The sequence below is a fragment of the Arvicanthis niloticus genome, chromosome 1 (assembly GCF_011762505.2).
Source record: "Arvicanthis niloticus isolate mArvNil1 chromosome 1, mArvNil1.pat.X, whole genome shotgun sequence".
Taxonomy (NCBI): Eukaryota; Metazoa; Chordata; class Mammalia; order Rodentia; family Muridae; genus Arvicanthis; species Arvicanthis niloticus.
Window position 1 is genome coordinate 13,091,974 of NC_047658.1, and position 15,469 is coordinate 13,107,442.

General features: G+C 46.4%; 1 protein-coding gene across 1 annotated transcript in view; it reads left to right on the forward strand.

The window, feature by feature from the left end:
* The window catches only part of Tshz3 (teashirt zinc finger homeobox 3), a 74,654-nt gene extending 61,577 nt beyond the window's left edge, over nt 1–13,077 (forward strand). Inside the window, exon 2 of the mRNA XM_034484912.2 lies at nt 8,239–13,077. Within this exon, the coding sequence (XP_034340803.1) occupies nt 8,239–11,450 (3,212 nt within the window). The 3' untranslated portion in view covers nt 11,451–13,077. The remainder of the gene's footprint in view (nt 1–8,238) is intronic.
* Nucleotides 13,078–15,469: the final 2,392 nt, after the last annotated feature.

A 15,469-nucleotide genomic window follows, 5' to 3' on the forward strand; every position in this document is an offset into this window, starting at 1 on the left:
ACATGACCAGCCTGGGGCAGTGAAGGCACCAAGAGCCAACCTTCCACAGCTGTGACTTGGCATAGCTTCATAAAAGAAAATGCAATGTAGAAATGCCAGGCATGGTGGTGGCTGCGCCTCTCTCCATTGTCCCAGCTCTTGAACAGTTCTCTCATGTATTTCCTGGAGCTCTGCTCTGATGGGAGCCCTTGGGAGAGGTGTCCCTGTGGCAGTCAGTACCTCCTGATGCTGTTGGCGTCTTTTCTTGTCCTTTCACACTCTGTAGCAGCGGGAGAACTTTGAGACCCCTGGAGGCTTTGACATTGGCTCTAAGTTGGATTCATGATCCTTGACACAGACTTGTGCAGTGTATGAGTCCTGGAGAGCCCACCAGCTGTCCATCTTTAGGCAATGTCCCTGGCACCTTCTGGACAGTTCCATGTCTCCAGTGTGATTACAGTCGAGGGTTGCTAAGGCTTCTGTGGCCTACTCTACCCTCACCGGATATGAGAACGCCATCTTTGTTCAGGCTAGCATAGCTACATCTCTGAGAATTCCTTTCTACCTCTTTGCCTTCTCAAGGCACTGACCCTGAGTCCCGCCCTTGCCTCCTTGTCACCGGGCCTGGGCAATGATGTGGGGCAGATGCAGTCTAAACATACCAAGAAGTGTGCTCTCTGGTTTTCACTTTACTAAGCAGCCATGGGAAGGGAGTCTGTAAATCGCTGTATCCAGTTGAAGTTCCTAGAGTTCCAACTCCACAACCTTGATTTCAGCCCTAAATATGCTCACACGTACAGGGCAACTTGTAATCGTCTCTAGAAACATGGTAGATCTACTCCCTTTCTTCCCAGCCATACTCCCTCTCCCTGTCCCCAGCCTCTGTGGCCTGAGTGCCCAGACCCAAGCTTTTGCCTTTCATCTTGAGGGAGAGCTCACTAACAGTGTGATGAAGTAACTTCCACTTCCTCAAGAAAGATGTTCCCATGCTCCTCTGCTTGCTATTTATATTTGTATAACACACATTAATTTCCTTCTTACCTAGAGGTGGAGCTTAGCCAAGGATGACACATATGGTTGAGAGGGTTGGAGGGGAAGGTGTGGGATCCTACTGGAAATACTCTGCTCTGCATTTCAGCATACTCTCACTTTGGGGCCACCGTTTCACATTCAGACCCAGGGTGAGGATCTTGGGATCAGAAATGGCTCAGTGTAATCATTTGAAAATGAGGGAGGAGTGTTTGTTTGTTTGTTTGTTTGTTTGTTAAAAAAGAGCCTAAAGATTGTTTTATATCTTCCCCCAACCTTTGGAAAAATCAAGAGGCAAGGAATGTGAGATCCTTCTGACCAGTGCACCTCGTAGGCTGAGGTCATTGTTTCCTTGGTGGCTTGCTCTTCCAGGAGTAATTACAGTTTTAAAAGATGCATTTCTAAGCCTGTTTCTCAGGAATGTTCATTTACCTGTGTCTCGTTTGGTTCTACTTGGTTGGGTTCTACTGTTCACCCACCATCTAACCTAGCCCTCAAGCACCGTGTGTCTCTTCACACTGTGTTTTTGCTCATGGAAGAGAGTGAGTAGGGGTTAAGACTCTCGACCAAATGACTTAGGAAAAAAACCCGTTATGCTGGTACCCCACCCCGAGTCCACCCTCACTTGTAAGTCTCTGCATACCCCTAACTTTTCCTATTTCTTGTGCAGCAGTGGGTGGTTGGGATGGAAGCCTCTCTCCCACCACAATTCATCTGCATCCTCTGTTGGCTCTGGACACAGAGTTCAGTATTCTCCATGGAACAGGAAGGCACAATGATGCATCTGTGCCAGTCACACACAGAGAGCAGATCCAGAAAGGACTTAGCCACACATCCTTAGCACATCTCCATCCTAAGACAGACTTGAATCTGGACCCAGCCGAATGAGGTAGCTATAGAAGATGTCAGAAGAAGTCAGCTATGATGTTCACTCCTGTCTCCTGTGGATGTAGATTGAGTGGCCGCTGTGGACCTGAGCCATAGTTGGCAAGTGATTTGAAGGTGTCCACCATAGGTTTATAGTCTGACCCTTGATTCCTCATGTGATGATATGAGAAATGGTGGGACCTCCCAGATGTGGGCTAGAGGGAGGTCCTTGGGTTGCCCTCAGACCAAATTAAAGTAGCTCTCTCATGGATCTTGTATTAGTCTGTGGGCGTGGGTTCAAAAAAGAGCATAGTGGGCCCGCCTGTCATGTAAGATGTAGCATTTTCCTCCGCATAGAGGTTGGTTATGTGTCATGGAATCCTCACAAAGCCAGGACTCGGCAGCTTAGATCTGAGGCTTCCAAACCTATGAGCTGACTATATCCCTTTATTATATTAGCCTGCCTTGGGTATTTTGTTAAGTAACAGAAAACTGACTAGTGTAGCTAGACACTGGGGCGGGGAGTTTGGGATGTGTGGCCTTTGTCCTGACCACACGGAGCTGCCATTTAGTTAGCACCTGGCTATAGGCCAGTGATGTCAGTGAGAACTAAAGGGACAAAAGCTGCTTCTTTCTCTCCCCCCACCTACACACACCGAGAAGTGGGCTTCCACCTGTGGTCCCGAGGAGAGGACCCTACAGCATGTGCTAGCTTCCAGCTTGGGAGACAGGAGTGAGTAGTGGGGAGTTAGCAATGAGAGATCTTGACACATCTTAGAGGCCCAGAAGAGCTGGAAGGAAATGGGAGCAGAGGCAGGTGGAAGTTGGGTGTACTCTGAGGATTTGGGGCTTTTGTCTGAAGCAAGTAGAGAGTCTTGAGGGTGCTCCCCAGGTAAATGATGTTAGCAGTCAGCTGTGTTATAACAGTCTCAGTAGGTTCTGTTTCTACTAGATTGAAGGGTATGGAATGGGGAGGGAGACATGTTGATGTCTGCACTAGGCTGGGATGGGAGTGGGCAGAGGTAGATCCAATCCTGTAATGGGGCTGTTAAAACCACTCTGTGCAGCCACCAGTGACCTCAGGCTAACCACATCCCAAATGAGACAGTGAGTATCTTAAGCTGGCCCTACTGTGAGCAAGACCAGACTGGGTTGCACTAAGTCAGATAAGGATATGCGTAAGGTTGGACAGCAACAGAAGAGTCAAAGCTGTCACTGCTGTTGGGTACAGGGACAACACCAGCATGAAAACCTACCAACCCTCACTGTGACTGAAGCCACCAGTGTCCTCTCCTGACTTACTGAATCCAGGGTATTAACTGTCCCAGGATCTGGAAATAATTCTTGTGTGTAACTAGAGACTTTGCGAGTTTGATTCCATACAAGAAGAAAAAAACTAAGGCATGGCATAGTGGTACAAGCTTGAAATTCCAACATGGAGGAGGCTGGGGATCCTGAGTGGGAGGCAGCTTGGGCTACATAGCAAGACTCTAGCTTAGTACAAACAAACAAAAACAAAAATGAAGACTGGAAAGATGGATCACTTAATTGCACTGGCTGCTCTTCTAAAGGACCCAGATTCAATTTTCAGTTGACAACTACTCATAACTCCAGTTCCACTGGCCATAAGAACACTGGCTGCTTCTGTAGGTCCTGGATTCAACTCTCAGCCCATAAGTTACCCATAACTCCAGTTCTAATGGATCCAATGCCCTCTTCTGGTCTCCATAGGTACAAGGCACATATATAGACATACATATAGACAAAACACTCATACACATAAAAAAGTAAATACAACTTTTTTTTAAAAAAAAAAAAAAAGTAGAGTGATTTTTGCCCTGCATATACAAGACCCTGGGTTTAATAATTCCCAGCACAAAGGAAAAACTGAACTAGATCAAGTGTAAGATTTTATTTTTTAAATTATGTATAGGTATGTGCACTTGTGTGTATGTGTGTGTGTGTGTGTGTGCACACGCACAGATACCCACAGGAGACGGATGTCTGGATCCTCTGGAGATGGAGTTCCAGGTGGTTCTGAGTTGCCTGCTATGGGTACCAGGAACTGAACTTGGGTCCTCTTCAAAGGCAGTATTCTTAATCCATCTTAAATCGGTCTTTTCAACCCCAGATACGATTTTATGGAAACTATCCTTGCTATTATACCAGAAAGACAGATTGACATTCCAGTTCTTAGTCTTCTGCTTTCAAAAGTCATTAAACATGGAAATGGAGCAGAGAGGCGTTTAGCTCATTGCACTGGTGCCCTGTATTATACACAGAGGGAAACTAAGGCCCAGAGGAAAAGAGATTGTTTCTTAGAATAACAGCTTCCCTGTTTGTGAAGGGAATGGGTGTTCCCATCCCTTCATCCCCTCTGCCACTCCTCTGACCTATTTCCACCTTCTTTTTTTGAGACTGGGTCCAAATAGGTCAGACTGACCTTGAACTTACTACATCAGTTATGTCGCTGAAGATCTTGAGCACTTGGTCCTCCAGCCTTCCATCTCATGAGCACTGAGATTGCAGGCGTGGGCCATCGTGCTTTGCTCTCAAGTTTGTAAAATCAGTGATCAAGAGCATATGACATCCTTAGAAAAGTGACATGCCTGTTCTTGGGCATCCATTAATAATATGGAGGAAGGATCCATGGTTAACATCTTCAACTTAGTCTAAGAAGACTCCCGACTGTTGGGTCTAAACCCATGGGTCAGTTGTTTTTTGCTAGGTAGTAAGGTTCCTGGCACAAAAGTGTGCCAATATGCATACACAGCTGCTCAGAAGCCTGGACAAGGCTGGAGTGAGAGTGTGGGGGAGGCCAGATCTCCGGAGAGCCCAGACTTTCCTGGCATGGGTGCTTATTCATTTTCCTCAGGCCCAGATTTAGCTCCCACAAGGGAGTCTGGCCACGCTTTCTTTTCAACACCAACGCCCTTCTTGTTCATTAGACTGCAGTGTCATCATATGGCGCTCTGGTACTGTTGTCCATCTCAGAAAGCATAGAGAGTATATTGGGGACCAGCCTGAGGTACGAGCTGGTCATATCAATGATGATGCCTGTAAATAGGACTTCAAATGGCTTTCCAGGTGTTCAGTGTGTGGATGCTTCCATGGAGAGCATGTAAGCCTGGCAGGTCCTCACACAACTGCACATTTTGTCTACATCATCTTGCTACTGTAGACACTCCAGTGTCCACCATCTGGTTACCTGATGTCTTATGGTGTCTGTTGTCTGTGGATGTATTCCTCTCCCATTCTTGATTCTGTACAAGATAAGCAAATGGGTCAGTGCGTGGTGTTTGAGCTTCAGGTTGTGGCTCTGAGGTGCCTATCCACGAGACAAGGACTTGGATTGGGCTATTCATTTCTTTTCGCAATGTTGGGACAGGATTCCCAGCATAAGCAATTTAAGGGAAGAAGCATTTATTTTGGCTCCTGGTTTCAGGGGATTCATTACAGTGGCAAGAATGTAAAGAGCCTGGTCACGTGTTGCCAGGCAGGAAGCAGAGTGCTCAGGCCGGAAACCTTCAAAACCCCATCCCAGCAACCTACTCTGCTGACTAGGCCTCAGGTCACAGAGAGGTCACAACTCCATTAAACAGGAGCAGTAGCAGAGGATCAAGTTTTGAAAAGACATTAGCGTGTCAAGGACATTCCCATTCAGGTCAGCACAGCATCTGCCCTTGTCCGTCTGGGGGCCCAGCTTCCCCTTAGGTTTATTTATTTATTTATTTATTTATTTATTTATTTAATGTATACGAGTACATTGCAGCTGTCTTCAGACACACCAGAAGAGGGCATCGGATCCCATTACAGATGGTTGTGAGCCACCATGTGATTGCTGGGAATTGAACTCAGGACCTCTGGCAGAGCCGTCAGTGCTCCCAACCGCTGAGCCATCTCTCCAGCACCCCATGTGTCTCTCTTATCCCAGTTTGTGCAGTAGAGTCCCTCTGTGGTGCTTGGGGCCACCCAGTGAGTTTCCAGAGACCAAAACCCAGCGTACCTTTTTTTTTTTTTTTTATAGCTGCCCTCTGAAAGGAGTGTAAAATCAACTGCAAACCCACTCAGTGCCCAACTGCCACTGGGCTGTGTGAACAGCCTTCTTCAGTTTGCCCCAGATGGTATGGATGCCTGAGAGACAGGGAGTCTTAACCGGGATAAGTCCAATCAAATTAGGGAGACTTGGTCAGCTGACTCCCACCAACCTCCCTCCAGGTTGGATCTCTGGAGCTATTTGTGAGTGGGGATTTCTAAAATGTCCTGCAAACTGGGGAATGTTATGAGGGAGATAGTTACTGCTCTTTTCTGGCCTTCGACTCCAGGCTCACCAAAGCATAGCGCAAAGTGGCATACCACAGCAGCACACTTCGGGCTATTTCTTCTCCCTGTTTTCTTTTAGATACAGATCTCCCTATGTGATCCAACCTGGCCTGAAACTCCCATCTTCTTTCCTGAGTCTCCTCAATGCTAGGATTGATGACAGCTGTAGACAGATACTCCCAGCTCTTCTGCACATTTCTAAAGGGGGTCCTGTGGCTCACATGCAAGGTTCTTGCTTCCTGCGGCACATATAAAAGAGAAGTGTCCCTTTCTCAAAACTGGGTCGTGGTTCTCACCCGAGATCACATGTTGCCTCCCTTGCAGTTGAGCTTAGACATGGTGGTACTCAGAACAAATGCAGATTTGATAGCAATATAGAAAGGATGCTGATGGAGTTGGGGTGGAGGGAGTAGCTCTATGGTTTAAAAAGAATCATTTCCATTCTTTTAAACTTTATTTTTCTGATGTGGAATTCACCTGGAGCAAATCTCTTCACCTATTGAATTCTACAAACGAGACATCCCCCGCCCCCTTCTAAGATCTCTCTCTCTCTCTCTCTCTCTCTCTCTCTCTCTCTCTCAGATCAACCTGGCAATTACCAGTGCCATCTTACTGCCACTCCATATAGTCACCCTTGGCCTTTTGGAACCAACTTGTAAAAGGTCTTATCATGTATCCCTGGCCGATGGCCTGAAACTCACTATGTAGAGCAGGCTAGCTTCAAGGCCACCCTGCTGCCTCTACCTCCCCAGGGCAGGAATTACAGTGCACGTGACACACACCCTATGTCCACTTTAGATCCTGACAGAAAAAAGAAATCACCCACCTGAACCCCTTTCTCCTTTAGCTTAAAGCTGTTGCTCACCCAGAGTTGGTCACACCACAGCATAGATCAGACCACCAAGGTATAGAATACCCAGAGGCTGGAAAAATTGTACCCAGTGTCCCATTGCGCAGGTGTTCCGCATGCTCTGTGCCTCCCGAAGGGGTGGGGGTTCTTCTAGAACTCCCAGCTGCTGAGCCCTGCCGTCTGTCCACCTGCTCAGGATGCCTGCTGGGTTTCCATCCCCAGTACAAGGCCTCCAAAAAGACAGACTCCCCGTAGGCTACCCATGGAGCCTGTGCTGAGTGAATATTGACAAAGTAGTCTAGAGAGCAAACACTTTGACATTTGTAAGGTCCACCAGCAGGTCTTGTATATATTTATACAGCAGGAGTGAGCGCCGCATACCAATTTTCCTGAACCTATTCTGATCTAATTCCACACGATGGTGTGTGTGGGTGGGAGGGAGGCTGAGCATGTGGGGGACAGGGCCTGGGCTGGCTGGTAGCCACTCCCCGTCTTTTGTCCAGTTCAGAATACTTCAGGCCCCTGACCTTGGTACGAAGCTTACCCTGGGCTTTTTTTTTTCTTCCTTTTCTCTTTAAAGAGCTACTTTTCTAGGAAGAAGAGAAGAAGTAGGAAAAAAAAACCCACAGTCTTTGGTTTTAATTTATTATAATTGACGAACTTTCTTTTTTCACTAGGTGAAAATCTTATTGATGTTTTTGTACCTTATATTTATTAAAGACTGAGCCTCAAAAAATGTAATGAGTAAAAAAAAAAGTGCTTGCTTAATTTAAATTGTGAGTCTGTCTGTTAAGAAATGCATTAGAGGCAGGAGAAGCATAAGACATAGTAATTGACAGACAGGAACTGCTGTCTCTGAGGTTGATACAAGTAATTTATTACTTTAGAAGTGAATGCCACCTCCAGAATGTGCTTCATTAATTTCAAATTTAGTTTTAATTTCAAGCTGTTGCCCCTTGAGAAGAATAAGGTGGCAAATTATGTTTGAAGAGCAGAATTTTTTTTTTTTTTGCTCCAAAGAAACATCACATTTTTAACTATTTAATTTTACAAATAAATGTGCCCGTCTCATTTGCCACCTTCCCGAGAGTCAAGAACGTATTCTAGGTATGATCCACATTTATTTATTAACGTTCTTTTTTCTTTCTCTCTCTCCTCTTCCTCTTTGTTCTCATCTGTGATCATGGCAGCCTATGTTTCCGATGAGTTAAAGGCAGCCGCCTTGGTAGAAGATGACATAGAGCCGGAAGGGCAAGCGGCCGATGGAGAACCCTCAGCCAAGTACATGTGTCCAGAGAAGGAACTCAGCAAGGCCTGCCCTAGCTACCAGAACTCACCAGCCGCTGAGTTTTCCAGCCATGAAATGGACAGCGAATCTCACATCAGTGAGACCAGTGACCGGATGGCTGACTTTGAAAGTAGTTCCATCAAGAATGAAGAGGAGACCAAGGAGGTCCAGGTGCCCCTGGAAGACACCACTGTGTCGGATAGCCTGGAGCAGATGAAGGCGGTGTACAACAACTTCCTGTCCAATTCCTATTGGTCCAACCTCAACCTGAACCTGCACCAGCCCTCCTCTGAGAACAATGGTGGCGGCAGCAGCAGCAGCAGCAGTAGTAGCAGCAGCAGCTGTGGCAGCGGGAGCTTTGACTGGCACCAGAGTGCCATGGCGAAGACCCTGCAGCAGGTGTCCCAGAACCGAATGCTACCTGAGCCCAGCCTGTTCAGCACCGTGCAGCTGTACCGCCAGAGCAGCAAGCTGTATGGCTCCATCTTCACCGGGGCCAGCAAGTTCCGTTGCAAAGACTGTAGCGCCGCCTACGACACCCTGGTAGAGCTGACGGTGCACATGAATGAGACCGGTCACTATCGCGATGACAACCATGAGACTGACAACAACAACCCCAAGCGCTGGTCCAAGCCTCGCAAACGGTCTTTGTTGGAGATGGAGGGGAAGGAGGACGCTCAGAAGGTGCTGAAGTGCATGTACTGTGGCCACTCCTTTGAGTCTCTCCAAGACCTGAGTGTCCATATGATCAAAACTAAACACTACCAAAAAGTGCCTCTCAAGGAACCTGTCACACCCGTCGCAGCCAAAATCATCCCTGCTGCTCGGAAGAAACCCTCTCTGGAGCTGGAGCTGCCTAGCTCCCCTGATTCCACAGGTGGAACCCCTAAAGCCACCCTGTCTGATACCAGCGATGCTCTGCAGAAGAACTCCAACCCTTACATCACGCCAAATAACCGGTACGGCCACCAGAATGGGGCCAGCTATGCGTGGCACTTCGAGGCCCGCAAGTCTCAGATCCTCAAGTGCATGGAGTGTGGCAGCTCCCATGACACTCTCCAGGAGCTCACGGCACACATGATGGTCACTGGCCACTTTATCAAGGTCACAAACTCGGCCATGAAGAAGGGGAAGCCCATCATGGAGACGCCCGTCACGCCCACCATCACCACCACCTTGCTGGATGAGAAAGTGCAGTCTGTGCCACTGGCAGCCACCACGTTCACATCTCCCTCCAGTACGCCTGCGAGTGTCTCCCCGAAGCTGACTGTGGAGATCAAAAAGGAAGTAGACAAGGAGAAAGTGGTCCTGGATGAGAAACCCAAGGAGAAAGAGAAGACCAGTGAGGAGGAGGAGAAGTATGACATTTCTTCCAAGTACCACTACTTGACTGAAAATGACTTAGAAGAGAGTCCTAAAGGGGGACTAGATATCCTTAAATCCCTCGAGAACACAGTAACATCTGCCATCAACAAGGCTCAGAATGGCACTCCCAGCTGGGGCGGCTATCCCAGCATCCACGCTGCCTACCAGCTCCCCAACATGATGAAGTTGTCTCTGGGTTCCTCAGGGAAGAGCACACCCCTGAAACCCATGTTTGGCAACAGCGAGATTGTGTCTCCCACAAAAACCCAGACCCTGGTCTCTCCCCCCAGCAGCCAGACCTCCCCCATGCCCAAGACAAACTTTCACGCCATGGAGGAACTGGTGAAAAAAGTCACTGAGAAAGTTGCCAAAGTTGAGGAGAAAATGAAAGAGCCCGAGGGCAAGCTGTCACCACCCAAGCGGGCTACACCGTCCCCATGCAGCAGCGAGCAGAGCGAGCCCATTAAGATGGAGGCCTCCAGTGACGGTGGCTTCAAAAGCCAGGAGAACAGCCCCAGCCCACCAAGAGATGTGTGCAAGGAGGTGAGCCCCTCCACAGAGCCGGTGGAGAATGGCAAGGAGCTGGTGAAGCCCCTGAGCGGGGGACTCAGCGGCAGCACAACCATTATCACAGACCACCCACCAGAGCAGCCTTTTGTGAACCCCCTGAGTGCCCTGCAGTCGGTCATGAACATCCACCTGGGCAAGGCCGCCAAGCCCTCCCTGCCTGCACTGGACCCCATGAGCATGCTTTTCAAGATGAGCAACAGTCTGGCCGAGAAGGCAGCTGTGGCCACCCCACCACCCCTTCAGGCCAAGAAGGCGGAGCATCTGGACCGCTATTTCTACCACGTCAACAATGACCAGCCCATAGACTTGACAAAAGGGAAGAGTGACAAAGGTTGCTCTTTAGGTTCAGGGCTTTTGTCCCCCACGTCCACATCCCCAGCAACTTCCTCATCTACAGTGACAACGGCAAAGACATCTGCCGTCGTATCATTCATGTCAAACTCGCCACTGCGCGAGAATGCCTTGTCAGATATATCCGATATGTTGAAGAACTTGACAGAGAGCCACACGTCAAAATCCTCCACTCCTTCCAGCATCTCTGAGAAGTCTGACATTGACGGGGCCACCCTGGAAGAGGCCGAGGAGTCGACTCCAGCGCAGAAGAGGAAAGGCCGCCAGTCAAACTGGAATCCTCAGCACCTGCTAATCCTGCAGGCGCAGTTTGCAGCTAGCCTCCGGCAGACATCAGAAGGGAAGTACATCATGTCAGATCTGAGCCCCCAGGAGCGCATGCATATCTCTAGGTTCACCGGCCTCTCCATGACCACCATCAGCCATTGGCTGGCCAATGTGAAATACCAACTTCGAAGGACAGGTGGAACAAAGTTCCTCAAAAACTTGGACACTGGACACCCTGTGTTCTTTTGTAATGACTGTGCGTCACAAATCAGGACTCCTTCCACGTACATCAGCCACCTAGAATCACATCTGGGCTTCCGGCTACGGGACTTATCAAAATTGTCCACCGAACAGATTAACAATCAAATAGCACAAACCAAGTCGCCATCAGAAAAACTGGTGACATCCTCCCCGGAGGAGGACCTGGGGACCACCTATCAGTGCAAGCTTTGTAATCGGACCTTTGCGAGCAAGCATGCTGTTAAACTTCACCTTAGCAAAACCCACGGGAAATCGCCAGAAGACCACCTCCTGTTCGTTTCTGAGCTGGAGAAACAGTAGCGTTTGCTCCAGAGCGGAAATGACTGGAGGAAAAATGCTGAAGGCACCTTAAAGCCCCTCTGTCTTGTTGTTGGCACATGTTCTTATGTTCACTGCAGAGGATCGTCTGGGCTGGACTGTTTGGTATAACTGTACAGTGTTTCATAGAGAGGTGCATATAATCAGCTGTTGTTACTGGTAAAATAACGAAGGTTAAAACGCAGTGCTAAGTGTTTGGAACTTTGTGTAAATGGGATTTAATTGTGAGCATCCCCTCGATGCTTCGAGCTGCATGCATTAACAGACGGTTTAATTAAGCATTTATAAGGAAGCCAGGCACACTTTTTCCATGAGACTTGGGTGTGCTGGCATTTCCCACCCTTTCATCTTTAGCCCTCTGAGTACTACGAAGCACTTTTGCATTAATTTGGTTAATAAAAAAGATAATAATAAAACAAAATAATAATGAATAATAATAATGTATGAAACTCTGTTTTTAAACTCCTTACCAGCTTAGTTATAAGGAATATTAGGAACCTCCATTTATGCAGGGGTATGACACGCCTTGAAATTTAAAAAAATATTATTTTCACATTGAAACATAGATGTATATATTGTATAGATTTCAAACTCTTATGGGAAATGTGACTGGTTAAATGACCCTTTCTTTCTTGCATTTATAACAAGTGTTTTATGTACCTGCTATACTTTGGGCACAAGCCATGCCTCTGTATAGTGTATATTTCCTTATTTTTTTCTTTTTTTTTTTTAAGGTTTATGGTTTTTTTTTTTTTTACATGCAAACGTTGTAAATTATACAGAAAATACCACAGATAGCATTTATAAAATATACAGAAGCATTATCTCAAAGCAAGGTATGCTGTTTGTTTTGCTATACGGCACATCTATATTGATAGAGGGTTCATGTTTAAATTATACATATTTATTAGCAATCTATTATCATTTGTTTTGAGGCCAGGAAATCCATCCCTGGCAGGCATCATAACTATTTTGCACATGGTTCTTAAAGGTATTTATTAGAAATTAAAGGATGCTCAAAGTAAACTCAGTGCTCAAAGGGTTAAGTCTATTCGAAAAGGAAAAAAAAGATTAAAAAAAAAAAAAACCAACTTGTACTGTATTTCCTGAACATTGATAAAGCCTTTAAAATGTTTGTACTGTAATCCTTTGCTTAAAAGTCATGAGGCGTTCTGTGGGACAACCTTCCTCACTTATTTATAAGCCCTCTCAGTTGCCAGTTCATAATGTGGGATTTTTTTTTCTTTCTTTCTTGTTTTTCTTTTCTTTCTCATTTTTTTTTTTAAATTTCAATCGGTAACTTTGTTTTGTTCCTCCTAATTATTCTCCGAAGATCCCACACTGCAGTTTTATCTTTAGGCTTATGAAAGGTAACCCGTGGTTACCAGCTCTCCAAGCCATTCTGGTCTCCATTTCTGGCAGTTAATTTGCAGAAATAACTGACAGCTGACACCATATGAGAACCGATGTATAAAATATTGGCATGTAAACACCACAGACACCGTGACACACTCTGTGCCCTGTTTTGTTGTTGAGGATGGCACACCATGATGTGACTCTTCATATAACCCTTTTTTTCTACGGCAGCATTAAAATTGTCTTTTTGCTATAATTTTGTGTTGCGTTCACAATTATGTCTGAGATGTGCTACGACTAACGAGCACATTAAAATTAAATTGTATGCGATCTGTTTATGACTGACTCGGTTGCTGTGTCTGCCAGGTGCTGGCAGTTGGAGGCTGCGCGTAAATCAGGGGAGTTTTAGTGAACTTTGGTGTTTATAAAGAAACTGAGGAGGTTTGCATAGCATTCCCCTCAGAAATAAAAATTGGAAAGAAGTCAGAGACGCGCACATGAGGCTAGAACCCCTGTGGGCAAGGAATGTCGTAATAAAGTCTCCACTGTCAGACCCTCAATCAAGTCACACGGGATACCTCTCCTGGGTGGCTCTGGTTTCCTTTCTGGATGCCCCATAGTGTACCTGGGTCTTTAGAAGATTCTGCACATGATGGCTCATTCTTGGCAACTTAAGATTTTCGAAAGGAGGACCCACGTGTTCAGACTTGGGGGTCATCTTTTCTTCCCAAATTAAAGCAACCAGAGATAACCAGGTGAGGAGGGATTGGGAGGAGACTGAACCCATCCCTGGCGGGTGTGGGGTCGGGGGTGGGGAGTAGGGTAGAGGAGTAGGAAGGAAGCATTTCTATGATAATCACAAGCTTTTATTGGCCCTGGCAAATCACTCCAACAAAATGCTGAGAACATCATGTAAAACTGTAAAATACCTTTATTGCTATATTCAAACCAGTCTTGCAGTTAGGCAGAATTGGAGCTCCTAACCTAGAATTATACAAATGAGAGATGTGATACACCCATGTAATACATAAAACACCTCAACTTGAAGGAAGAAAAGATACTCTTTTATTAAAAATTTAAATTAAGCCCTTTCAAAAATGTTCGGCAACACGCCTACGGGTTTTTCCCTCTCCCCACCCCTTTTTGTCAAGACAAGTCCAAATGTGCCATCTACTCCGTTTTCTCAGTAATCCATCTCTCTCTCTGTGATTTGGAAAGAACTCTGCTGGAGTTTAAAATGGGTATCTGGCAGATAGTGACACGGGGGCTGTACTCCAGCCTTGTGACTTGGGTACACAGGTAAGGCACAGCCTCAGAATTGTTGGCCTCTGGGTCCAAGGTCTGACCTGCTCTGCCTCAAGCATGGCCAGCCCAGGTCTCTTAAGGTCCTCTACCTGGAGGAAGCTGACAAACATGTATATTCTACCAGGATACCTGCTGCTGTCCTAGAACCTGGCTCAGGAGACAGAGACACCCCCCCCCCCCTTGCTGTGCCTTCTGCATCTTTGCATCCTGAAGCCCAGATTTCCACTCTTGAATTTTTCACAGGTTAAATATAGCATCGGTTTATTAGAATCCAAAGTCCTGCATCTAACAGATTAAACTGACAACACTCTCGTCATCACCAGGGCCCATGTGGCTTGAAGGGAGAGGGGATTTGTGTGAGTGATGGTGGAGCCCCCCTCTTCACAGTTGAGAAGGACCCAACACTCTGAGAAATCCTCCTTACCCTCCCCCAGGATTATTATCAGGGCTGTTCGATTTGGGGGGAGACATGGAGATGGATAGCCAAGGTGGGGAGTGAGTTACATACTCAGTTGTGCCTTGGACTCAGCCTGCTGGTACTAATGGAAACCCTAAATTAATTCTACCTCCAGGGAAGTATTAGTAAGAACAGCTATTGAATGCAAACCTTTTTGCAAAAAGAGAGTCTTTAGCATAAGGAGGTGGGCCACTTTCCCCTCAAACCACCAAACCCTTGCCTGGCAACAGGATAGGCAATATGCAAGAAGACTTTCAGATCATAGTCCGTTATGGCCCCAAATCAAGGAGGACCATGCAAAGGCCATACCAGGTCTACTACTGACCACACAGTCTATGGCTGATGTGAACAGAAAAAGGAGAGTAAATGGTGAGATTGGTGTCCAAGGAGGCCTGCAGTGGCTCTTGGAAGGACAGTGGATTCACAGAGGGAGGGGGCTTTAATCACAGGTGCACAGGTGACCCTGACCTCACCCGCCCAAGCTCAGCTCACTGGAGTCCTATGGTATATCTTCCAGCCATCACATTTACGCAGTATCTTAAAATAACATTTGTGATAAATGTGCAATTTAACTAATTTATGGTGCTATGATGTGCTCAGGGCTACATGCAAGATGAAAATCTTAAATGGAGCTTGAACAGCTCAATTCACAACAAGAAATCAATATGCCACATCTTAGCTATTCGCCGCAGTCAACATTTAGCAAAAATATCAAGGATGTATCTTTTAAATTTGAGGCAGCAAGAATTCTATAATTAAACAAAATCTTACACGAAAATTTGAGAGGGTTGATGGTGAGCACCTCGCCTCCCTGGTATCCCCATTCAATTTTCATTCTGCAAAAGAAATATATATATATATATATATATATATATATATATAT